At 44.3% G+C, this 26777-nt stretch overlaps 1 protein-coding gene across 2 annotated transcripts in view; it reads left to right on the top strand.

Moving 5' to 3' along the window:
* The first annotated feature begins 447 nt into the window (after positions 1-447).
* Positions 448-26777, top strand: part of ENTREP2 (endosomal transmembrane epsin interactor 2) — a 461086-nt gene continuing 434756 nt past the window's right edge. For both annotated transcript variants that reach the window (XM_047086771.1, XM_047086770.1), the window contains exon 1: positions 448-666. In XM_047086771.1, the coding sequence (XP_046942727.1) occupies positions 448-666 (219 nt within the window). The remainder of the gene's footprint in view (positions 667-26777) is intronic.

The following is a 26777-nucleotide window of genomic DNA, read 5'->3' as shown; positions in this document are numbered from 1 at the left end:
GGACCGCACCTGCGCCCACCCGCTGCCGGCTCGCGCTCCGGCCCCCCGTCCCGGCCAGGCGCGCGGCGGCGGGGCTCGCGCCCGGGGACGGCGGAGGCTCGCCCCCGGCACGCGGCAGCGGCGGCGCCTCGCGCCCGCGCTCGGGCGAGAGAACGCGCGGGGCGGGCGGGAGAGGGCGCAGCGCGGCGCGGCCGGCGGGCGGGCGGCCCTGCGGAGCGGCGGCGGCGGCATGGGCGCGGGCACGGGCAGGGGCAGCGGGCGCCCGGCTCCCCGCCCGGCCCGGCCCGCTCCCGGAGCGCGGCCGCCGCAGCCCCCGCGGCCCGCGGGAAGGCAGTCCCTTCGCCCGGCGCAACTTGCCTCGGACCCTCTGTGAGGAGAGGCGGCGGCGGCGGCGGCGCGCGCCGAGGCCGGGCGGGAGCGGGGCGAGGCGTGCGGGCGCCCGGCGCGATGCCTCGGGCCGGCGGTCCCCGCGCGCCGCGCCCCGCCGCGCTGCCCCGCAGCCTGTCCCGCCTGCGCGAGTGCCCGGGCCGCTCCCGCATCGTGCTGGCGCTCGGGGCCACGCAGATGGCGCTCGGATGCCTCATCGTGGCGGTGAGCTTCGCCGCGCTGGCGCTCACCACCTCGGCCCGCGTCCGCCACTCCTGTCCCTTCTGGGCTGGCTTCTCGGTGAGTGTCTTCGGCCGGGCAGGGGAGGTGTGCTCCGGGCCCGAGGCTGTGGCCCGCCCGGGACGGCACCGAGGGCACGAAGTTCGGGGCGCGAACACCCGGGGCCGAGCTGCTGCAGCGCGGGGTGCAGTTCAGAAAACTCCGGGCTGAATAACTCCGGGGACCTTACCGCTCTCGGAGCATCGCTTTCCCTTTCCTGGAGCGCTGATCCCTGAGTTACTTTTCTTGGAGGGAACCGAAGCCGGGCGCCCGCCCTCCTCCGGGTGAGGGTGGGCAGCGCGCGCGCGACCGGCCGCGGGGTCTCCACTGGGCCCTCGGGGACTCTGCGCTCTGGGGACCCGCGACTCGCGACGCGCCCCGGCCGGACTCGGTGCCGGACCCAGCAGCCAAGAGGCCCTGACAGAAGCGGGGAGGCGGGGTCCGAACCGGGTGCGGGGCTGCGACTCTGCGCGCGTCTCGCCTTCGCGGCGGCCGGAGCTGGGGCCTGGGGCGGGGCGCGGGGGGGGGGGCGGGGTGCGGCGCGCTGGGCGCGTCCTGTCCGGGTGCTGGTCAGTCCCGGCGCGGAGAACGGCTGGTCCCCCTGCGGCCATTCAGAGACTTGGTGTTGGGGATTTCGCGTTTCCCGCGTGCGTCTGGAACGCAGTGCTCTGGGGGCGGCGGGACTGTGCAGGCGACCCGAAGCCGGCGTCCGGGGGCGTGTTTTCTGAGCTTCAGACCTCCACGGTGCCCGATTTTCAGGCTGTTGACCCCCAAATTAGAGAAGCCAGTGACTAAGAATCCTCCACAGGAGAAAGCCACCAGGAGAGCTCTATTTTAAGGAAGTGATTGTCCGTCCCCAAGAGTTAATGGGGGGGGGCATTTTATAGCCTTTTGATGAAAGTTGTGTTTTCCTTACATTAGTAAAGAATGGACTTACGGAAATGGAAGAAATACACGCAGGGCATTTGTGAAGAGAAGCACTTGTTCTGAGAACTCTTGACATCTGTAACTACATTTGGTTTATGGTGCTGGAGTACATTTTATAGGCTTAAGCTGCACACTCAGTATGTTTTAATTCCATCTCCAGAAATCCAAACTAAGCCTTTGTAATGAACGTTTGCTGTTTGTTCTTGAATGTTGAAATTTAACAATTCTACCCAGCTTTGCTTTTTTCGTGTTGTTGCTCTTTTGTAATGGCCTCTGGTCTCCCAAGTTCACGCATGGTTTTTAAAATGGGATCTGAGTAAAACTGACTGTGAGACACCCTGATCGATACAGGTGTGGTCCTTCATCCTAATGGGGGTATTAATTTTCAAAGCTTATTTCAGACCACGGTTGAGTCTTGGAGAGCTGATTAGGAACAACAGTATGTGTGGCCACAGCTCAGAGTGTTTAAATCAGAGAGAGGAGGTTGGAGGCAGGAACCGGGGAGCCATGATTCAAACGGACCACTATATATAGTTTTCACACATCTGTTGCTCAGTTTTTAGCATTATTTAATATGCATTATTTTCATGTCGTCTGTTTTGTGGGCACTGATGTTTATGTCTGCTGCAACCAGCCTACAGGTGGCAGACTGGTAAATTAGCTTCACTTCCTGGCTCCTCCCTGAGCCTCCCTTTCTCCCACTTAGCCTTAGCTATGATTTTGGTACTCCCAAAGGGCAATGAAAAACAGCTGCCTTTTAAGAATAAAGCCAAAAGGGAAAACATTACCTAGACACGGTGGTAAAACTATTCATGTGAAAAATTCATACTCCGGTTTAGCCTAAAGAGGCAAGTAAGTATGTAAAACAATAATTCACTTTGCATTTCCGGTGTTATTCCTTTCAACGACTACAACCTATTCGTTTTAACTTCCCACAATTCAGAGTGGTTCTGCAATTGTGTCTATGTGCAGGCATTTCTCTGGGTTCTGGGGACAACAATGAACACAACAAACTCTGCCTACATTTTTGAGATTTTAAATTTTTTTTTTCAACGTTTATTTATTTTTGGGACAGAGAGAGACAGAGCATGAACGGGGGAGGGGCAGAGAGAGAGGGAGACACAGAATCGGAAACAGGCTCCAGGCTCTGAGTCATCAGCCCAGAGCCCGACGCGGGGCTCGAACTCACGGACCGCGAGATGGTGACCTGGCTGAAGTCGGACGCTTAACCGACTGCGCCACCCAGGCGCCCCCATTTTTGAGATTTTAAAGTAACCTCCACCCTCCATCTGTCTCCTACCCTACCCCCTCACATCCACTTTCTCATTGCCTTGTTTTCTTTCTTCAAACTTAATCTGCTGCAAGCACCATTGAAATTCTTTTAATACAGTGTATTCCATTTTTCACGTATTGCTTCTGTCCTTTGTAGAAGTGGTGGTTGGTTCTAGTTATGCTGGGACAGGTTTGCATGTTAGCATGGCTGTGAGTGGTTAACATTGGTCCCTTACCTTATGTATGCCTATCCCCTGAGACCTGGAAACTTCCCTGAAAGGGTATTTTTCATTTTAAGAACAGTGACTGGGGTATCTGACTTTATACTGAAATCAGATTGTGGGGTTAGGGCCACACTCTGGTTCCTCTGCATCTTCTGTAATGAAATATGAGGGCTCTAGAAATCTCTAGATTTCTAGGCCTTCTCTATGCTTTGCACGTAATGAAGACTCACTGTAAAAATGAGTTGCCTCTATTTAAGAAAAAGTAATGCATCAGAAAAAGAGCTCACATTTTTTGAGCCCGTACTGCATGCCAGACGTTAAAGCTTAGTGTCTTATATGGTGTGATAGCACATTTCGTCTGTGGCCCTCGGTGCTCACGCTCTTGTGCAGTTCCCTCCACTTGAATTTGGACCCGGCTGCTGACTTGCTTAGCCAGTAGAATCCTGATAACAGAGGCAGTCTCACTGCTGGGCCTGAGCCCTAAGAAGTCTTGGCAGCCTCTGCTGAGCACACTGAGATGAAGGGCGATTAAATCACTTGCTGTATTTATTAGTCGAGGTTCTGCAGAGAAAGAACCAATAGCTTGCTCCTTCATTCACTTGAACTGGCTGACATGGAAGCCTAGAAAGCCTGTGATCTTGCCATCAGGAAAGCCGGTGGTATAATTCACTCTGGGTCCAAAGGGCCAACAACCAGAGGTCAGTGGTTTAATTCCTGGTGCAAGTCTGAACATCTGAGAACCAGGAGTGCTGGTATCTAAGGGCAGGAGAAGACGGATGTCCCAGCTGAGTCAGAGAATGTGAAATCACCCATCCTCTGTCTTTTTTGTTCTCTGCAGGCCCTCAAAGAATAGGATGATGCCTGCCCATCTTGGTGAGGGCCATTAGTCAGTCGACTGATGCAAATGCTAATCTCTCCCACACATTCACAGAAACCTTTTACCAGCTATCTGGGCATCCTCTAGCCCGGTCATGTGGACACGTAAAATTAACCATCACACCTGCCTAAGGTTACCCAGCTAAGAAGTGGCCACTGTTGGGTTTGAACTTAGTTGCTTTGAAGTTAGAGGCCATACTTCCAGCCCTTAGACTTAAACTGCGCACCTCACCACCCCCCACCCCCTGCCCCAGGCAGAGGCAGAGGGGATGGAATAAAAAAGCACAGTAGTAAAAGAGTCAAAGGTAAAGGCCTCAAGGAGGTCACACCTGTTTCTTAGGAAAAACACAAAACATGCATGGAAAGGTGAAGATTCAAGAAAAATTTGGCGAGGCATCACATTCGGGATGGATATGTAAGGTTTAGGGAGTACCTTGGCAAAGGAGAGAGGCAGCGGGGCAGTTGGTATATCAATCACCTGCAGACCACCTTCAAATGGCATTCCTGCCCTGGGTCCTTGCTACCCAGCGGGGAGTTGGGGGTGGACTGACTCCCTCATAGATGAAGGTCCAGCCCATTTTGAGAGCTGGTGATCTATAAGGAGAGTTTCTAAGACTCACGGAGCTAGGTCTTGAGTAGTTACCCTTTAGCAGGGAAGCTTCATTATGTTTCTTTGAAAATTTCATAAGGCCCAGGACATCAGAGACAAATTCACAATGTGAATTATCCACATTACCAGTTACATAGTTGATAAAGACATAGTCATTGGGAGCCGACTGTGTAACTGTGTATGTATGTGTGTATGTATATTTTTTTTTTCTGTAAAAGCAACACTGTTGGATTTTTTCATAGCCCAAAGGCAGTATATACTTGTTGCAGTAACTGAAACAAAGAAAAAAATGAGAGCAGTGCCTCCTTCTATCCCAATTCTATACCCAGAGGTAACCTGTATTACCAGTGTTGGGTAATGTTCCATGCTTTTCTTTACAATCACAAAAGTGTGAAAATTTATGTATATGTGTGGAATATGTTTCTTTTCTTTTAAAAAGATTTACAAAAGGATTGTACTGTACACCTTACTCTGTGACTTTTTAAGTCTAGTATATACTAAATATCCCCAGCCATAACCCATTATTATCATTATCCCCATTATTTGTAATGACTGTATTAGAGTCCGTAGTATGAATTATCATAATTTATTCCATTCTCCTCCTGTTGGAGATATTCTGGTTGTAGCAGTTCTCCGTCTCTACAAACATTGCTGCTTATCTAACCTTAGGGGCCAATCCTTGTTTTTGAATGCAAATTCCCCAAAGTGGATTTGCCACAGGGTATTCAAATTTAGAATTTTGTTGGACGTTGCCAGATTAACTTCCACAGAAGATTGTAGTCATTCCTAACCACAGGAGCATTTTATAAGTGTGCCCTTTGCCACCCTCTCCCCAGCACAGGATGTTACAAATACAGGATTTGTATTTACCCTATGGGAGAAAAAAGACATTTCCTGTTTTCATTTGATCTGCATTTCCATGGTTCCTTTATTATATGCAAGTATTTTCTTGCAATATCTTCACTTCTCATTTGGCTTAATTTTTGGCATCTTTTGCCCTATAGAAAATTTAAGGACTTTTTATGTAGTCAGTTTCATTTGTTTTCTCTTTTACAGTTTCAGGGTTCTTTTCTCTGAGTTAAAGGGGTCGTCATTACAGAGGTCACACAGATACTTCTTTTCAACTTCCTTCTGATGTTTTCAGATTTTAACTCATCCAGAATTGCTTTTGCATATGGTATGAAAAAAAGGGCATAACTTTATTTGCTTTCAGACAAATATCCTATGTGGTTCTGTTTTGGGGGCTCTATTCAGTTTTACTTTTTAAATTGTCTATTACAAAGTCAATGCAGCATCATTATTTTGATTATAGTAACCGCATGTTTCACTCTGGTAAAGCATGAGCCTTCACACTCCTTGCTTTTTCAAAAGTGCCTTAGCTGTTATTCCATATGAACTTTAAAATATCTGTGTCCACTTATTCTTTACTTTAGGATGCCTTTATTTCATCTCTGTTCCTGAAGGGCATTTTCACTAGGTATAGAATTCTGGGTTGGCAATTCTTTCCTTTTAGGGCTTAAAAACATCCGAATTCCAAAAATAATAATAATAAAAATATCCTAATCCCTTAAAAAATCCCCATTCCTGCTGTCCTCCATGTTTTCTGATAGAAATCCATGGTGATATAAATTGTCATTGCCAAGAAGGTGACAGACATTTTCTCCTGTCATTTCCATTCTGCCATTAAACTCATCCAGTGAGTTTTTATTTTACTTATTATCTTTTCACTTAAAAAATTTCCCTTTGGTTCTTCTTCATATCTCCTATTTTTTCCCCCTTACTTTTGTGTAGTTTTCTTTCATTTCCAAAATAGTGACCCTTACTCATTGGAGCATTTTTATTATTGTTGCTTTAAAGTCTTTTTGTTTGAGAATTCCAAAATCTATCATTGTTTTCCCATGGAAGTTGACATTTTTCCTGAATCTGTGCATGCTGAATAATTTTGGATTGTGTCCCAGACATATTGAATATTATGTTGTGAGTCTCTGGATATTGTTTGAACCCTAAGGAGACTATTGATGGTTTTGTTTTTAGCAGGCTCTCTTTCCTCCTGAGTTTAGACCACAAGTTGTGACCAGCTTACTGTGGGTTGTGGTTCTAATGTCAGTTCATTTTTCAAAATCTCTGCAGTCCTATTCAGATCTGTCCTGCACATGTGCCACTCAGTGGCCAATCTGGTGATTAGATGGTGATCTGTCCTGTAGATCTGTTCCCAAAGTTTGTGTTTTCTGTTTAAGGTAGTATGTACACATGCATACCTTGCAGATGAGCCCATGAGTTCATAAACAAACTTCAGGGATCTCTTTCCCTGGCTCCTTCCTCTCTGTGATATGGGTGTCTTCTATGTTCCTGGGGCTTTCCTTATCCAGTCCTCCAAGGAAGCTAGGGCTTTACCTCGCTTTGCTGCATAATTCCTGTGCCTGCATTTGGCTAGGGAACATACAGTAGGAGGACAGATAGAGAATCAGCAACAAGGCTTTTCCCTGTCTTCTTGGGACCAAGCTCCCACACTCAGAGAGGAAGATTCTTCTGTGCCTTGCCTGTTCTTGCTGCTGCTATGGTATTGTGTGGGGGCGGGGGTGTGAGAGAAAGAAGAAAGAGAAATCCAAAAGAGAAGACAATGGCTATTGCCTTACTCTTTTATGGCATTGGGAGGCATATTTCCAAATCCTTGAGCCAGAACTAGAGGGCTTCCAGGCTCTCTGGTTGCATGAGTGTTCAATTTTGGGTTTCAGGCTGTGCTGAGCTTTGGCTAGGGGGTACTGAAGAGGGAAAAATGATAAAGTACTGCCAATTTGGTGGTACTTTGAATTGTATTGTTCTTCCCTAGTCCACCTGGTACTTTATTTTTCAGAGTTTTCAAGCTGTTTATTCTATGCATTCTGTTAGGTCTTACAGGTGTAATCAGTGGGAGACACAGGGTAATGTGTGCTTGCTGACTCACCTGGAATGAGAATCTCAGTGTTTTTAATATACTTACTACTTGAACCAAACATCCTATATTCAGATAAGTGTCCTTTTTAAAAGTCCACAGACACACAGTTTTCCATTTGCAATAACTGGTAATATTGAACCCAGGAGGAGTTTACTAAATAATGAGCTTCAGAAAATGATATGATGACTGTCAAAGATTTTCATAAATCATAGGGATGAACGTTGACTATATTTAACTGGAGAACTAAGACATGACAGGGCACCTGGGTGGCTTAGTCGGTTAAGTGTCTGACTCTCGGTTTCTGCTCAGGTCACGATCTCACAGTTTTATGAGTTCTAGCCCTGCTTCTGGCTCTGCGCTGACAGTGCAGAGCCTGCTTGGGATTCTCTCTCTCTCCCTCTCTCTCTGCCCCTCCCCTGCTCACACTGTCTTTGTCTCTCTCAAAAATTAATAAATTTAAATTAAAAAAACCCTAAAACATGACAATAGGGGAGCAAATCGATGCATAAGTGTTACGTGCTTTGATTATATAGAATTGTGCAGTTAAAAAAATAAATGGTAGGAGATGAGGGGAAAGTAAAGAGAAAGTAGCATACACTCCTTGTCACATTAGCTAAATTAACTAGGAGTAGAAAATGTCTCTTGAGGCCAACGAAGCAAGTAGGAGAAAGTTAAATTTATTTAAGACTATAAAGATTAGCACCAAATTAATACTAGAGACTCAAGCTGATGGTTTGAGAAGAGTGAGGGAGGAAGAAGCATCTCCTGGCTAATTGCATTATTGCTTGTAGCAGTGAGGTCATAATATCTAAAAGAAGAGGTTACCGAGGGGGTTATACAAGGTACTAATATAAAAGCAGTAACTAGAACCCACATCCTTCTTGCATACCTAAAGAAATGCAGAGAGAGATAGAGAAAGCAAGCAGAAACTGCAAGCCCACATGCCTAAAGACTTTGTGTATGCGTGTAGGTGTTTTAAATGTAAGGTTAAAAAAAATCTGCCAAAGCTGATGCCAAATATATAGACTGTATTAATATATGTAAATGGGCTTAATTAACCTAGTTAAAAAACCTTTTCAGGTGACTAACAAAGCAAGATCCAGAGATAGACCTAAAAAAAAAAAAAGCTGGAAAGGCTAAAAATAAAACAAAAAACTGGAAAAGATACACCAGGCAATTTCAAATAAAGAGAGGGCAAGTGGACAGACAAGGTGCAGTTCATCTATTCTTGCTTACTCATGATACAAGATAATGCCATTTTCATATTTTTATTCTCCTGATGAACATGTTGACAGTACTTATTGCTCCTTTAGAGAGAAATGGTTTATTTCTTTTATTTAGAAATTTTCTTATTCTGTTTATTTACTTATTTTCTTAAACTCATTGTTTTTAAGTTTATTTATTTGGAGAGAGATTGTGCACATATGTGTGCATGAGCACAAGTAGGGGAGGGGCAGAGAGAGAGAGGCAGAGAGAGAATCCCAAGCAGGGGTGTGAACCCATGAACCATGAGATCATGACTTGAGCTGAAATCAAGAGCCGGATGCTTAGCCAACTGAACCCCCCAGATGCCCTTTTTTTTTTTTTTTGAAGAGACAGAGCATGAGCAAGGAGAGGGGCAGAGGGAGAGGGAGAGAGAGAATCCCAAACAGGCTCCGTGCTCACTCAGCAAGGAGCCCAATGTGGGGCTTGATCCCACAACCGTAGAATAGGACCTGAGCTGAAATTAAGAGTTGGATGCTCAACCAGCTGAGGTAGCCAGGCGCCCTTTACCTATTCTATTAAAAAAATTTTTTTTAATGTTTATTTTTGAAAGAGACAGAGTGTGAGCAGGAATGGGCAGAGAGAGAGGGAGACACAGAATCCCAGCAGGCTCCAGGCTCTTAGCTGTCAACACAGAACCCGACGCAGGGCTCAAACTCATGAACTGTGAGATCATGACCTGAGCTGAAGTCAGACCCTTAACCAACTGAGCCACCCAGGTGTCTCATTACTTATTCTATTTTTTTAAAGTATTTTTTTCTCAACGTTTATTTATTTTTGGGACAGAGAGAGACAGAGCATGAACGGGGGAGGGGCAGAGAGAGAGGGAGACACAGAATCGGAAACAGGCTCCAGGCTCTGAGCCATCAGCCCAGAGCCCGACGCGGGGCTCGAACTCACGGACCGCGAGATCGTGACCTGGCTGAAGTCAGACGCTTAACCGACTGCGCCACCCAGGCGCCCCATTACTTATTCTATTTTTAAGTAACTTTGGGCTTTCTATACCTACATTCATGCCACCTATAAATAATTTTATTTTTTCATGTCCAGTATTTCTCATATTTCAATATTTGTTTTCTACTGCTTATTTCTTTTAGTCATTGCATTGATTGAAACCTCAATAATTCCAAAGGATAGTTTGAAAGGAAACACCGATGTCTTGTTTTTCATTTTAGCAGGAATGGCTTTCATTTCATGCTTTAAGCCGATGTTTGATTTTATTTCTTAGTAACGAGGTAAGTTTGAGTGCTTAAATTTTGCTACAATTTCAAACTTGTGGAGAAGTTCTAAGAAAAGCCCTAAGACTCCTTAATCTAGGGTATGTTAATAATTCACCAATTATTAACATTTTTTTTTTGCCTCATTAGCTTTATCATTTGCAGATGCCCAAACGTCTGATTGACCAACGGATCCATCAGTAATGCATCTATCTACGTATTTTTTCTAAACCACTTGCAGGTACATTGCAGACCTCATGCCTCCTTTCCCCTAAATACTTCAGTCTTTCCTTGTAAGGGCATAATGTACACATGGGGCACTAATAAAAGTCAGGAAACGAACAGTGACACAACAGTCCATATTCAAGTTTTGCCAATGTCCCCAAAGTGTTCCTTATAAATATTTCTCCTGCCTGCTCTCTAGTCTAGCATTCAAACTAGGAGTTTAAAATTCATACGTAGGTAGTTAATTTTTCAGGTATTTTCAGTTGTGTATTTATATAATCCCTTGGTTTTTCTCCTTCAGTAATCGATAAACTGAAGTACGTTGATAGATTTCCTAACATTGAATTATCCTTGGATTTCTGAAATAATCCTTATCGCTTATTCTCTTAACATAGTATTGGAATTCATGTGGTAATGTATTAAGATGTTTGCTTCTATGATTACATACAAAGGTGGGCTGGAGTTTGTGTGTCCATGCATGTTCACTGGCACACACTCTCTTTATTAAGTTTTGTTAAGTTGTGCTGGCTTTGTAAAATACATTGTTGAGTTTTCCATATTTGTCTGTGGATTAGCACGGGAAAGAGCTGTTCTTTGTAAAGTTAGCTCATCTGTAAAGCCTATTGCCTATTTTAAGTGCTAGATTAATAACCATTAATTGTCTTGCATATTGGTCTGTTCAAGTTGTCATCTCAGCAAATTTTGGCTTTTGGTTTTATTTATTTTTTTCTACTTGAAAATTGTCACTTGCTGTCTATTATAATCATTTCTAGTTCATTAAGTTCCACTTTTTATCCTTATTACATTCCTCCTCTATTTTATTTTCTTAGTTTTGTATATTTTTAAGTTGCATATTTGACATATTCATTCTTGTTTAAATAATAAAAGCAATTATTTACCATTTTATTCTGTGTATAGGTATATTTGTAGCACACAGATTGTTTTCATTTTTTTAATGTTTATTTATTTATTTTGAGAGAGACAGCACAAGTCGGGGAGGGGCAGAGAGAGAGACAGAGAGAGAGAGTGTGTGTGTGAGAATCCCAAGCAGGCTCTCCACTGTCAGTGCAGAACCCCGCATGGGGTTTGATCTCACGAACTGTGAGATCATGACCTGAGCCAAAATCAAGAGTCGGATGCTTAACTGACTGAGCCCCTGAGGTGGCTCACAGATTTCAGTAAAGTGTTCTTCCACTTATATTCATTTTTAGAAGTTTGTAATTTTAGTCTTGATTTTTATTTTGATTCTGGGGTTCTGTAAAAGAACTTTTCTTAATTAGCAGATAGTCTTTTTTGAGAGGTGGAGGTTGGGTGTCATTGTTGTGTTACTGATTTCTTGTTTTACTTAATGATAGTCAATGCAGCTTGCCAAGTTTCTTTTTGTTATTTAGTAGTTTTTAAAATCATCAGTACATTGTTACTTTTTCAAAGTTAAATATTTTACTTTTTTTTTTGTCTGTGTGATTTGTCACATTGTTTGACAGGTGTGTCAAAGTCATCCCCTGTTTTATGTTTTGAATTCTTGTATTTCTATGGCTTTGCTTTATGTTATTTATTTATTTATTTAAAATGTTTATTTTTGAGAGACAGCATGTGTGCATGCCCACATGCACATGAGTGGGGGAGTGGAGGGGGGTGGGGAGAGAAAGAGGATCTTCACCGACAGCAGCAAGCCCAGTGTGGGGCTTGAACTCACAAACCACAAGATCATGACCTGAGCTGAAGTCAGATGCTCAACTGACTGAGTCACCCAGATGCCCGCATTGCTTTATTTATTTATTTTTACCTTGATGTTGTTTTGTGTGTGTTTATGACTATGCCTCATTTATTTATTTATTTATTTATTTATTTATTTATTTATTTAATATTAAATTATTCTCAAATTGGTTTCCATACAACACCCAGTGCTCATCCCAAAAGGTGCCCTCCTCAATACCCATCACCCACCCTCCCCTCCTCCCACCCCCCATCAACCCTCAGTTTGTTCTCGGTTTTTAAGAGTCTCTTATGCTTTGGCTCTCTCCCTCTCTAACCTCTTTTTTTTTTTCTTCCCCTCCCCCATGGACTTCTGTTAAGTTTCTCAGGATTATGCCTTATTTATTGATGATACCTTCTGTCATAACATAGTATACATCTTTGTTGTGAGCTTTTGGTATTGGATTCCACTTTATCTGATATTAATATCACCACTCCTGCCTTAAAAAAATTACTACAACATTAGAGACTTTTATTATCCCTGTAATTTTTGTAGTCCACACCTTTTTGTAGTCAACACATATTTATCAGTTTCTTTGGCTTACCATTGCTTCTTATATCCTGTTACTTTCTTGGGGCTTTAATTTATTCTTTAGTCGAAGTCATCTTTAGCAATTTTTTCAGTGAAAGTTTGTGAGTGTTAATTTGTCTGAAAAAATTCTCTATTTCACTCTATCTTTTTTTTTTTTTTAATTTTTTTTTCAACGTTTATTTATTTTTGGGACAGAGAGAGACAGAGCATGAACGGGGGAGGGGCAGAGAGAGAGGGAGACACAGAATTGGAAACAGGCTCCAGGCTCTGAGCCATCAGCCCAGAGCCTGACGCGGGGCTCGAACTCCCGGACCGCGAGATTGTGACCTGGCTGAAGTCGGACGCTTAACCGACTGCGCCACCCAGGCGCCCCATCTATCTTTTGAAAGATTGTTTATCTGGCTGTAAAATTCTAGGTTGACAGTTATTTTTCCTCAGTATTTTGAGGATGTCTTCTAGCCTCTGGTTTTGTAGAAATTCTGTTTTTGTAGTCGGCTTGTAAGAAATCTTCCTTTTCTTGGGTTGCTTTTTAAGTTATCTACTTGACTTGATGGTCTGCACTTTCAGTGAATGTGGATTTACCGCATGAATCCTGTTCTCAAGTTCAGCCTTTTGAGGATTGATCATGTCTTTCCATATGTATCCTGGACTTCCTTCTACCTTGCCAGTCTGTTTTCCTCTTGTTCAGATTGTCTGACTCTGTCTTTCTGTGTTGCATTCTGAATACCTTCCTCATGTTTCTTCCATTTCATGAGCTCCTTTTAGCTGTTTATTATCAGCTTTTGAACCTGTCCTTTGAGTTTCTGAACTCAATGACTATGTTTTTTATTTCCAAACCTTCTATTTTTCTCTTTTCTAAATCTGCCTTTTCTTCTGTCTTAGTACTTTGTTCTTAAGGTCTTGATCCTCTCTTTTATGTCTTTAATAAATTTAAGCAAAAATGGTTTTATATGCCTTGTCCTTTGGTATTTCCCTTACCAGAAGTCCTGTGGACTACTCCTGTGTGTTATCTGCTCATGGGCAGGGGATGTGGTTTCTTGAATATTTTGTAATAGTGTTTTGTAGGGGGCAGAGGGGTTGAGCACATCTTCAGTGGCCTTTTGCTGTGGAAACCTCACGTGATCTAAAATGAGCATTCGTTCCTTCAGAGAGGCTTTACAGAACTTCTGTTAGGCTCCAGATATCACCATCCTGGGACCAATTTCTGTTAATTTATTTGCTTGAGAGTTCCTTCCTCATGTGGTTGCCAGAAATGTATTGAGTGTTTATTCTTTGAGCTTTATGCTTTGATTTTAGTTCTGGTTTTCCCTACCTCTTGTGGACCAGAGGTCCTGACTTTCCTTCCAGCTCAGGCATTAGCTAAGCCCCTGGCCATCACATCTGTGACTCCCCACCCAGTTGCACTCAACATGAAATGTTTTGTTGCTGCCTGTTCAGTCCTTCTAGCTCTCAGAGGTGGGAAGGTCTCTGTCTCAATAGAGGCTGCCATCTTGCCTGGATTGGAAGCTGATCTCTTTTTAAAACTTGTTTTCTATGTGCCTCTTGTGAATAGAACATAGCTGGACTTTGATTTTGAATCTAACCTGTAAATCCTTATGATCTGATAGAGGGAATTCAAGGCATTCCCATTTATTAAGATAAGTGGATTTAGTTTTATTCTTTTTGACTTAATTTATTATTACACATTGTCATTTTCTGTTTTTTTTTTCTCTTCCTTTGGCTTGCCTGGGCAAGTTGGTTTTTTTAAAAAAATATTTATTTTTTAAAATTGTAAAATGTACATAACAAAATTTAACATCTTAGGCATTTTAAAGTGTATTTTTCTGTGGCGTTAAGAACATTCCCATTGTCCACAGTTGTCACCATTCATGTCCAGAGCTTCTGCCCAGCTGAAGCTCTACATTCATGAAACACTAACTCCTCATTCTCTTCTCCCCCAGCCTCTGGCAGCCATCATTCTGCTTTCTGTCTCTATGAATTTGGCTATTCCATGTGCCTCATGTAAGTGGAATAATATGATATTTGTCTTTTTGCTATTGGCTTATTCTACTCAACATCCACAAGGTTTATCCATGGGGTAGCATGTATCAGAATTTCCTTTCTTTTTAAGGCTGAACAATATTCTTTTGTGTGTACGTACCACATTCTACTTATCCATTCACCCTTCAGTGGACACTTGGGTTGTTTCTGTGTTTTGGCCACTGTGAATAATGCTGTGTGTGGCTGTGTAAATATCTGTTCTCAAGTTGATTTTTATTCCATTTTCCAACACTCCTCACCTCTGCCTCTCCATTCTTTGGGTGGTTCTTATTTTCATCTTGGACAATCTATTTCGTTTCCTTTCTTTAAAGTTAAGTTTATTGATTTATTTTGAGAGAGAGAGCATGCAAGTGGGGAAGGGGCAGAGAGAGAGAGAGAGGGAGAGAGCAGTGCACAGCACAGAGCCTGATGCGGGGCTCAAACTCGGGAACCATGAGATCATGACTTGAGCCAAAGTCACATGCTTAACCGACTGAGCCACCCAGGCGCCCCCTGGACAATCTATTTCAACCTGAATTTTCTTTTTTCTTGTTAAAAAATTTTTTTTTAACGTTTATTTATTTTTGAGATGAGAGAGAGCATGAACAGGGGAGGGTCAGAGAGAGAGGGAGACACAGAATCTGAAACAGGCTCCAGGCTCTGAGCTGTCAGTACAGAGCCCGACGCGGGGCTCGAACTCATGGACCGCAAGATCATGACCTGAGCCGAAGTCGGACGCCCAACCGACTGAGCCACCCAGGCGCCCCGCAATCTGAGTTTTCTAATAGCACACCAAATTAAGTGAGTGATATGATCACTATCCTTTTCATTCAAGCCAAACCGTTTCTTCACCCTTTCCCACCTCCCGGTTCCACCAACTCCTACCCCCTGACCGGCAGCCCCTCAAGAAGAAGCCTCTGGAACCTTTCTCTGTCCCTGATTCAGTTTTAAAGGCTAGTTCAAAAGGAAATGGATTTTGAACATTATACAGTATACATACTTTGAACATGTGAGGGAGAATATTTTTTGCTTCGTATGTCAGGCTTTTACTGGGGAATTTGGAATTTGAATCTTGAAAAGGTCAAAAAGTACCATATCCTATGGTTTTATTGAAGAGTAAAGAAAATGTAATAAAGCCCTTGATGGTTTCCTAGACTACTTGATATTGTTGCCATATTTGCTGATGAATTCAAACCATGTCTGAGGCATTTTGCCCTTCCAGAGCTGGTGTCAGGGTGACAGCAACAGGAGAGATGTTGATAGACATAGCAAAAGCTAGGATAGGGCTTCCTCTCAGCCCCCAGCACCCTACCCTTCTTTGTCCTCCACAGGCACCTGCTGCTGAGAACACTACCCGTTGAAGGGAAGACCTTCACAGTCCTTGGAGAAACCCCATGTGTCTTTCTCACTGGGGTAGTCTGTGTAATGGCTCCTATTAGCTTTTCTGGAGGCTCTATAGGGGTTCCTACCCATGTGCCCACCTGGGGTAGCCCTGGGGCCTTTCTTTGAGAGACCAGGTGTGATTTCTTTCTTTTTTTTTGTATGTTTATCTTTGAGAGAGAGAGACACATACACACACAGTGTGAGTGAGGAAGGGGCAGAGACAGAGGGAGACAGAATCTGAAACAGGTTCCAGGCTCTGAGCTGTCAGCATGGAGTGGGATGCGGGGCTCGAACTCACGAACCATGAGATCAACACTTGAGCCGAAGTAGGACACTTAACCGACTGAGCCACCCAGGCGCCCCAGCCAGGAGTGATTTCTAGTAAAGGTCTGATTTCTAGGTCCACCATCCCTGCCATGCCTAGGTTCAGGGTACCTGAATTCTGTTTCTACATTTAGGCATTAAACTTACCTGACCTAACGTGAATAACATGTTTTGGAATTGTAGTTTCAATTTATTATCATGACCTTCTTTCATCTCCTCTACTGTTGACGAAAACATCATATTTTACTTAATGGGTATAGCATAGTGAAGTGGACAGTGATTTAAGGAGCCTACAGGATTTGGGGATACTAGCATTTTTGGGAGAGAGGGAGGTGTCAAGTCAAGTATTCAGGGCCTGGCAAATGTGAAAAAACGACTTCTTTTGTATCAGCAGCTACCAGAACCTATTACGTACTTATCTACCACATAGGCATGAGGTTGAATTGTTGTAAAATAAGTTCTTAAGATTCAAGCACATTCTTTTATGGAGAAAATGTAGAACATTTGAAATTGATGAGAAAGTAAATTTTTAGTTGAAAAATGCTAAGGTTATCTAATTATAAGTGAAGTGTTGGCTTGTCATCCATGATGAGAAATTATAGATAATGGCTTTGATAGTGAACATGGATGGTGATTTTGAAATAGATATTTGGAACACTCAGCAAAATTTGAAAGGACTATGATAATGACACCTACTTAACATGTTAATAAGCAACTTAGCCACAATGAGCATATACTAATCAGAATCATCTGATTAAAAAAAAAAAAAACCAGAAAGTTCTTTTCAGCTATTCACAAAGGGACACTACCTTTTTAGAAACTAATTTTTGACCCAGTCTCTGAAAAAGGCAGGGGCTCCTGGGTGGCTCAGTCGGTTAAATGTCAGACTTTGGCTCAGGTCATGATCTCGAGGTTAGTGAGTTCTAGCCCTGCCTCGGGCTCTGTGCTGACAGCTCAGAGCCTGGAGCCTGCCTCAGACTCTGTGTCTCCCTCTCTTTCTGCCCCTACCCTGCTCACACTCTGTCTGTCTGTCTCTCAAGAATAAAATAAACATTCACAATTTTTTAATTAAAAAAAGAAAAAGGCAAAGAAAACATGGCATCTTCTTTTCACCTGCCAGTTTATTGATTGAGCATTGGTGTTCTCCATATCCACTTTCCATGTCCTTGGTTGCCTTTTGGTGTCGCTAGAAGGGGGTGAGGCTCAGTACCCACTCTTTTCTCTTAAAAGGAGATAACACCTAAGAAGTGCTAGTGGATTAATAGAGCCTTAAAGGGCACCTGGGTGGCTTAGTTGCTTGGGTGTCTAACTCTTGGTTTCAGCTCGGGTCATGATCTTGGTGGTTTTGTGAGTTCAAGCCCTGCATTGAGCTCTGTGCTGCCAGCACAGAGCCTGCTTGGGATTCTGTCTCTTTTTCCTCTCTCTCTCTGCCCCTCCCCCATTCGCACTGTCTCTGTCTCTCTCAAAATAAATAAATAAACTTAAGAAAAAATCGAGCCTTAAGTCTCTTGTAACTGGTGGTAAATAACTTCTCCCAAGATTGACTTTCTTTTTAAAAAAGAGGGTGTGGGGACACCTGGGTGGCTCAGTCAGTTAAGTGTCTGACTTTGGCTCAGGTCCTGATCTTGCCCTCTATGAGTTCAAGACTTGCATTGGGCTCTGTGCTGACAGCTCAGAGCCTGGATCCCACAGTGGATCCTGTTTCTCTCTCTCTCTCTGCCCCTCGCCTGCTCTCTCTCTCTCTCTCTCTCTCAAAAATAAATAAACATTAAAAAAAAGAGGATGTGTAGTATATATATGTATCATGGTATATATATTCCCTGATACTTTATTTTTTGCTATATAATAAATAACAACAACAACAACAACAACAACAACAAAAAACCACACACATACACACAAAAGAAGACAGAGAGCCAGGAACCCCTTGAGCAAGGCACTGCCCACTGACTTCAAGAGTTATGCCAGTGGCTGTTACCTGTAGTCCAGATGGCACGTCTCAGGTGAGGGGAATAGAATCAGAGTTTAGGAAAAAGAGAGAGAAAATGTTTCTGCATTGGAGAAACAGCCCTGGGAGTGCATGTTCTCTAGAAAGCACATATTTGTCTCTGTATAGTTTATGATGGTGACGGTGATTATGATGATGGTGACAAAAAAGCATTAGCTATTTAATTTTGTGGAAATTTAAATTGAAATAGTGTGGAATGATACAGACTGAAATGCAAAAGCCATCATCCCTCAGCCTCTGCCTTTCCCATTCCTCAAAAAGTTAAATATTTTCCACCTTTCTGTTGTTATTTCTTTGGTAGCAGGCACCCTGTTGTCTTCCTGTCTCATATGTCACTGAAGAAAGGTCCGATTCCTATCTGGCTCATTTTCTTTTGTTGGCAACCCAGCCAGTTTCTCCTTTGTGGGAGCTTCTAAGGTCTACTCTTTGTTCTTGGTGTTCTGATATTCTGTAGTGTTTAGTGAAGAGACTTAGCCATTCAGTGTGCCCCTTCTTTAATGTTGGAAATCTTGTTCTTTGATTATCTCTGCATCTCATTTTTTTTTCCTGTTCTTCTTTTATGGAACTCCTGTTCACTGGATGTTTGACCTGGGTTGATCTCCTAGGCTCCTTAGCTTTTTCTTCCCTATTTTACATGCCTTTGTGTTTTGCTTTGTCGTCTGAAAGATTTCTTCAGCTTCGTCTTCTGGATCACCTATTGAAATTTAAAAAAATAATTACAGCCGTGACACAGGGATGGACAATTGAAAGGATTCTGGAGACTGCAGGGTGTACTTGGGTAAGGCTTTAATGAAGGGAGAGAATACAGTGCAGCAACAGAAAGAAACACAAGCAAATATCAGAGAGGTCCAGGCCACCCGGGGCCGACTCCCGGGATCCTTTCTCTGTCACACAGGATATGCTTGGACTAAATTGTGAACTGTCATGATATTTGAGAGCGACAGTCTTATCTGAAAGTGCATCTTTTCTACCCTTCCTGGTCATGTAGCCAAAGCCAGGCTACACAGCCAGGTTCAAAAAAAAAAAAAATAAAATAAATCTAGAGCAACCAAGTGCACACCATCAATCTAAACATTTTCTATAAACGATCTGGTGAGTTGGTGCTGGTTGCCCTGGTCTGTCTGGGACCCGAGCAGAGGTTGATGTTAATTGCTGGTTGGTGCATTTCATTCTGGTTTGGCTAACTGTCTGCACTGGTGGTTCCAAGTCTCCCTGGAGACTAGCATAGGTTGCAACAGACCGGGTGAGATTAACTCTATACTTACCCAGCAATCATAATTAAAGTTGCAATGATCTCTTTCATATTTTCATCTGATTTTTCTCAGCATTTGTCTTCCTTTCTGATTGTGTTTCTTTTTCATTTCCTACCTGAGAGTACTAATTAGAAATAAGTTAAATACATTTTCTTCTTATTCTTGAGTTCTGTTTGCTCTAGGGTCAGTCTTTTTATTTTCCTAAATCTGCCTGTTTTGTGTGTCTGATTTTTCTTATTGGTCTGGGGGTTCTTGGTTGTCCTTTTATAATGTAAGGAATATGAAAGTCGATTAAAAGATGTGCTTGGCATGTTTTCCTCTACATTCCTCTCCTCCCATCAAATGAAGGCCCAACTTCACTCTGTCTGGACGTGGGCACCTGTGGGCACTTGGGCTGTGACCCAGCTGGCTGCCTCTTCCCCTTATCTTGGGCTGCTCTGAAGAGTGTCTGCTGTGAGGGATGACTTCTCTCTGTGGAAGCAGATGAGGCAGAAAGCTCATTTCTTTGGTGCAGACAGCATTCTTTTGATTTTTTCCTGCAAACACATACCAGTGTTGTACATGTTGGGGTGAGTGCCTGGGGGCCTGGGGCCTGTGGTCCATCTGTAGTTCTGCAGTCAGCCTTTGGGCACCCACTTTAGGTCTCATTTCTTCATTTTGCTCCTGTGACCTGTGGTCTGGAGGCTCATTGATACAGATTAGCTTATCTCTCTAAAGCCTTCTCTCCTGGATGCACGGATCTGAGACTCTTCCATCTGATTCCTCTTGTTAACTTGTTTTGCATTCCTTTAAATGGTTTTCTCTTTCTCTTCTTCCACCCAAAATATGTGCATTGGCGGGAGAATGCCAGCGGATCAGCTCACATAGTCTGAGACTGGATAACAGAGCCAATGTCCTGATGGCTCTCCCTTGAGTCCTGCCCCAGTTTCCCAAGCTGTGTTCCATACCCCTCTTTCTACTACTTGGTGCCAATTTTCTGGACCTCACTCTAGTTATTGCAAGAATAATGTTTTTGATCATTTAAATTGACCCATTTTTTTTTTAACTTCCTGTAAATCATGTTACCCTGCAGCTCTTCCACCCATTAACTCAAGGAGTTGCTTTGGGGGAAAGCGCAGGTGCTCCCTAGAACAAAGCACTCATTACTCAGCTTTGAGTCACAACACTTTCTTGAGTCTCTAGAGAGACTGTAGTCATGAAAACCATGCTTTGTTTCAAGTAAAAAGGAATCTCTGAATTCTAGGAGCCTTCCTTTATACGCGGAGAACAAAGCTTAAAGGCCTGAAAATTCTTTTACCCTCATGTTCCATGTTGGTAGGACAAAGGATATGATGGGAGGGAAGTTCTCATCCAACAGGAATCAAGGAGGAAGGGGAAGCAGAAAGCCCACTGGGGCTGGAAGGAAGAGTTTTCAGGAGTTGGCGTTCCTGAGGAGAAGCTTCTTGGATCCCTGGGCATAGCATGATGGCACCCCATTACACATGGTAGAAGCCAGATGGGTAAGAACCTGACCACTTAAGCTGGTGGTCCCCTTACCCTTCATGCCCTCCAGCCTGGTGCAGGAGCATTAAGGTAGCACTTATGGAGAAGGGGAAGGAAATGTCTAGAGCGGGGGTTGGAAAACCTGTTCTCTACAGGGTAGTATTTTAGCCTTTGTGGACCAGATGGTCCATGTTGGAGCTACTCAACTCTGTCATTATATCATGAAAACAGCCCTAGTGAGTGGGTATAGCCATGTTCTGACAAAAATTTACTCACAGAAACACAGCAGGCCAGATTTGGCCCAAGGGTTATAGTTTTCTGATCTCTGGTGTAAACAATTAGGCTTGAGATTTCCCACAGTTTGTGTGTGGAATAAAGACTTCTGGAAGTTTCTGTGTGGATGTGAGACATGTTAAAGGGAGCCAGAAGAGAAGAGTCAGGTCTCCTCAATGGTGAGGAAAGATACTCCCCTAGATGAGTATCTAGGGTAGACTATCCATAGCTGGGACCTGTGGAGACCATAGCCCAGTATCAAGATCTTCAGGACCACCCAAAACTGAGGTGAGGTAGGTCGGAGGCAGTGAAAGGCAATGTCATGCTCCCTGGGAGTGATCATGTCACGTTGCCCTGTGAGCTGCACCTCTGCAGGGGACACACGAAGGGCTGGACTGACTCTAAAGAGATGGAAGGGGCAGAATGAGCTACGTTTCACAGCAGGTCATTATGTGACTCAGACTACTCTCTCCCTGCACTAGTGGGCACTTGTGTGACTCACAGAGTTCTTCACACTTGAGACGGTTACCTCCCTCCTCCCCAGCACCCTACTGCCAGCTTCCCATCTGCACTTGGACATGTTACAGATACCTCAATTTCAGGATGTCCCAACCTGAAATTTCTCATCTTCCCCTGCATACACATTTCTTCTCTTCTGTTCTTACCCATTTCTCAAACCAGTTGACCCAGTATCTTGTTGGTCACAAAGTCCTGTTGATTCTTCCTCTAACATATCTACTTCTACCTACCATATATATCTCTTACCCAGAATATTTCTGTAGCCCCCTAACTGGCTTCTCCACTTCTACTTTGGATCCCCCCTCCCCCCACAACAGTCTGTCCTTCACACATTGGCCAGAGTTGTGTTTAAAAATGCAGATATGGGGGGGGGGTGCCTGGGAGGCTCAGCTGGTTCAGCGTCCAACTTCAGCTCAGGTCATGGTCTCATGCTTCATGAGTTCGAGCCGCGCATCGGGCTCTGTGCTGACAGCTCAAAGCCTGGAGCCTGCTTCGGATTCTGTGTCTCCCTCCCTCTCTGCCCTGCTCATGCTCTGTCTCTCTCTGTCTCTCAAAAAAGAAATTTAAAAAATGCAAATATGGGGGTACCTGGGTGGCTCAGTCTGTTAAGCACCGACTTCAGCTCAGGTCATGATCTCATAGTTTGTGGGTTCAAGCCCTGCATCGGGCTCTGTGCTGACAGCTCAGAGCCTGGAGCCTGCTTTGGATCCTGTGTCTCCCTCTCTCTCTGCCCCTCCCTGCTCGCACTGTGTCTCTCTCTCTCAAAAATAAAATAAACATTAAAATTTCTTTTAAAAATGCAAATATGTAATGTCATACTGCGTTCCAAAATGGTGGACTAATCAATTTGGACCAACCCAACTTCTCAGAATGAGAAAAGCTGGATATGTCAAATGTGTTAGGCCAGTGTGGTTGGCTGAAAGATGGTCCCCAAAGATGTCCATGTCTTAATCCCTGGAACCTGTGAATGTGTGCCTTATGTGCTGAAAGGGGCTTTACAGGTGTGATTTAGTTAAGGGCCTTGAGATGAAGACCTTATCCTAGATCATTTAGGTGGGCTTGATGTAATCACAGGGATTGTTATCAGAGGGAGAAGGAAGTCTGAGTCAGTATGAGGAGATGTGATGGAAGCAAGATGTTGGGAGTGATGTGGGAAAGGACCACAAGCTGAGGAATGCTGTTGGCCTTTAGAAGCTGGAAGAGGCAAAGAAATGGATTCTCCTCTAGAGCCTCCAGAAGGAATGAGACCAGCTGATGCCTTGACCCCCAGCTCAGAGAGGGTAATTTTACACTTCTGATCTCCAGGACTATAAGATAATACACTTGTGTTGGCTCTTAGTCACTCAGTTTCTGGTAGTTTGTGACAACAGCAACAGGAAATGAATACAGTGGAGAAGTCTGGTGGGCGTAGGGGTAGCAGGAGAAACAGAGGGATGAAGATTGTTTACATTCTGATATGGGCCAAGGATGATGAGCCACACATACAGCTGGGCTTTAGCCAGACAGAACACAGGCCTGTCCCAGAATGGAATGGGTGTTACTTTCTAGTTCCAAGGACCCCTTCTCAGGTGAGTGCCAATAGAATGGGCGTGGCTGCGTGTACCTGATGTTAACTGTAATCAGAACAATCTCAAGAGGTAACGTGTGTTGAGTGCTTGCTTTTTGGCCAGACACTATCCTAAGATTTTACACATTAACGCATTTACACCTGCAGCTCTCCCATGAGCAGGGAGAAGTATTTTTTCCCATTTTGTAGATTGAAAATTGTTTGAGAAGTCCTCCTGGGAGGAAGCATTTGAGAAGGTTGGGAGGGATGTGTGCAGAGGATAGAAATGAGATGGTGGGAGAGGTTTGTCTTGTACTGTAATGGAGAGGGCCTATAGTGAGCCAGGGCTCTGGGGACTGGCTCTGGTCCCATGGGCCTGTGTTATCTCCTGTGGCATGGTCATAGTTGGCATGGATTGAGTGTGTTTGGAGATCCATATTGCTTTCCCTGTTTGACCTGGTGGACCTGGATGCCTGGGGGTGTGGGGGAGGAGTATCAGACCCCAGGTGTGGGAAACAGTAGAACCATTCTCCTTGTGGGGTGGCTTCAGCAGGCTGCTGAGCAGTGAGAGCAGTAATCACACAGGTGGCAGCCTGCTGTTCTCTGAGTATCCCCCCACCTTCTCCTCTGCTCCTCTTGCCAGAAACCTCCCCACCCACCTCCATCTTTCAGGGAATGGGTGAATTTATAAGGGCCCTTCATCACCTGGCACAGGTGGCTGTTCAAGAAAAGTTTGTGCAATGACCAGAAGAATGACTTTTCTGAGACTTACCTTTATCATTTGTGGAAAGTAGGGCTGGAACCTGAGTTCTTTCTCCAAACAAGACTATGCCATGGACAGGCAGAAATATAGAAAGTCGTCATTTTACCCATTCAGACTATCCAAGTATATAATGGTGTAACATTCTAAAATAAACAAAAGCGATTGGCACAGATTTCTAGGCATTGTGGCTGGGCTGTGATTTCTGGGTTCTCAGGTAAGGGGGAAACAGTAGGAACTTGGTTGTTTAGGTTGAGCTTGAGGAGGGAGTGGGCTCCTTTCTCATGGTCCAAGCCATGGAAAAGGTCACTGCAGGTGTACTTACATCACAGATCCTGTAAATAAATTAGGATTTATTCCCTTGTGGCCCCCAGTGCTTGCTATGTACTGCCTGTCGAGGTGAACATTAAGTGCGTATGGTTGAAAATAGTCCTGCCAGCCCCTCCTGTCCTGTGTGTCAGAAGGGGACGCTGGAGCCCAAGGACAGCTTTATTCCACCAGGAGTCTCTTGAATGGACTCCCTTAATTGCCTAGAGCAAGCTGTGGGTGCCTTTGGGGGGCAGTGGGAGAGGAGCCCGTGATGGGAATTGTTTGTGTCTCAATTGCTGCTCTGTTCCTTGTGACCCTTGACCTCGAAGCTAGTTGCTGGGAATAGAGCAGATCAGTTTGTAACCTTGCTTTGGGCTTTTATTTTTTGTTTTCTAAAAACTTTTTTAAATGTTTATTTTTGAGCGACAGAGACAGCATGAGCAGGAGAGGGGCAGAGAGAGAGAGACATAGAATATGAAACCACGAGATCATGACCTGAGCCAAAGTCAGATGGCTAACCGACGGAGCCACCAAAGCACCCCTACCCCTGGCTTTGGGCTTTTAGAGAAAAAACCCAAACCCCAACCCTACCCCCTGAGAGTCAAAGTTAGGGTCACCTAGGGTGGTGTTGATCTAAGTCTGCTGGCCTTAGAGAGCTGTGGGAAGCCCAGTGGGAGCTCACTCTATAGGGAACCTGGGCCAGGGACCCCTCCTTCACAGGAAGACCCAAGGTGAGGGTGGGGGGTAGGCATGTGTGGGGCTGGTGCCTGCCAGGTGTGGTAATGAGGACCTATAACAGATTTCTGACATAATACAAGCCGTGTTGTAGAAAGACTAATCCTTTACATGTGTGTTCTTTATAAGTGAGGTTAGCTCTTGATGTACTGGCCTGCCCATGGTGAGGAACCGGTGGGTTATTTGCAGGGGGACAAACTTATAAGCCCAGAGGAAGGAATACGTTGTGTGCTCCCCACTGTCAGGTGTTCAGGAACAAGGGCCCAGCCCTTTGGCCGTGGGATGGAGGGCTTCGGGGCCTGAGCCGGGTGTCCCATTTTGTACCCTATGATGGCACGGCCTCTCCAGTCAGCCTGGGAGTGGCTGATGAGAGTTAACACTCACAGGCACTCCATGTAGGGAACTGACATCTAGGTGTAGGACTAGGGAGCCACCTGTGTAGGCCTGAAGCCAGGGGACAGAGAACTTCAGAGGACAGAGCCTTGAATGGAAGAAGACATTGTGACAGAGACAGGAACATTGGAAAAGGTAGGGGAGCCGGAAATGTGCAGGAGTCAGCCAGGTGGGTACCCTGAAAGATCTTGCAGGAAAGGCTCAGAGTAGATGTTTATTTTTATTACTCTTGGCAAAAGTATTTCCTGACATTTTCCAGTGATGAAAATACTGAATAAACCAACGACTTAGGAAATTTGCATTTTCTCTGTGCCTTGGGAACATTGATTCTTTCCTTGGGGGAAAGCTATCACATGCGTGCAAGAGATTTGGGGGGACTGTGGTAAGGAGTGTGGGAAGAGGCAATGGTGAAGAACGAATTGTTCCGTTTGTGACCTGGGGTGTGTCTGACTTACTCAGGGCCACCCAGGTCATACTGAGCTCTGGAAGGAGGAAATGTTGGAGAAGTATGCAGGCCTCAAGAGGGCTTAGTGCACATCTTTTCTTCTCTGGTTCTGGGCTGATTTGGCATGTGCCAGCTTGGCTGGAGGGGGTGATCTGAGAATAGGTGAATAACCAGATGACCAGGGTGGTACCAGATAACCACAATGGTGTTCCTTGGAATGGCGTGCTAGGTTCACATAAAGCATTACTGATCACGGTGGTGTTTGCAGTGGGATTCTGTAGGTTTCATACACTTACCAATAAATAGAATGTATTTTAAACCAGTTTCATATTTTCTTGTTAGAGCATTTCTTCTTAAAAAATTTTTTTTTAAATTTAAAACTCAAGTTTTAGAAAACACAAAGACTACCAAAAGAGAAATCAAACCTTCCTGGCAACCTTGATTCCTTCTTTGGAGAGAAGCTGTCACAGCCCAGAGAACCCCTGTGGGCGTTTATAAGACAAAAGTGAAACTTGTACAGCAGCTTGTTAGAAAAAGTGGTTCGGAGAAGTGCAAGATGAGAAGTCACAGTCTTCCTCCTCTCCCCAGAGGTGTCCCCAAGGAAAGAGGCTTTCTTTCAGACCAGGGGTGAGTCAGAAGGATAGATGCTGTTTGCACTGTTCTGACTCTTCGTATTGTCACTTAACCATGTATCTTGCAGCTCTTTGCTGATACGGCTCATCTGCTTTTCCTGAAGTCGTCACGGTGCTCTATCGAATGTCTAAAACGTAATTTATTTAATAAGCTTCTATTGATCCCACACTGTGGTGATTTTCATTTCTGTTAAAACATCCTTGAGAGGAAATGC

This window comes from Lynx rufus, unplaced genomic scaffold (assembly GCF_022079265.1).
Source record: "Lynx rufus isolate CCGP_SWC_20201006 ecotype Redwood Valley unplaced genomic scaffold, mLynRuf1.p SCAF_21, whole genome shotgun sequence".
NCBI classification, from domain to species: domain Eukaryota; kingdom Metazoa; phylum Chordata; class Mammalia; order Carnivora; family Felidae; genus Lynx; species Lynx rufus.
Note: the sequence above shows the minus strand (reverse complement) of the source record. Positions and strands in the feature narration are given on the sequence as shown.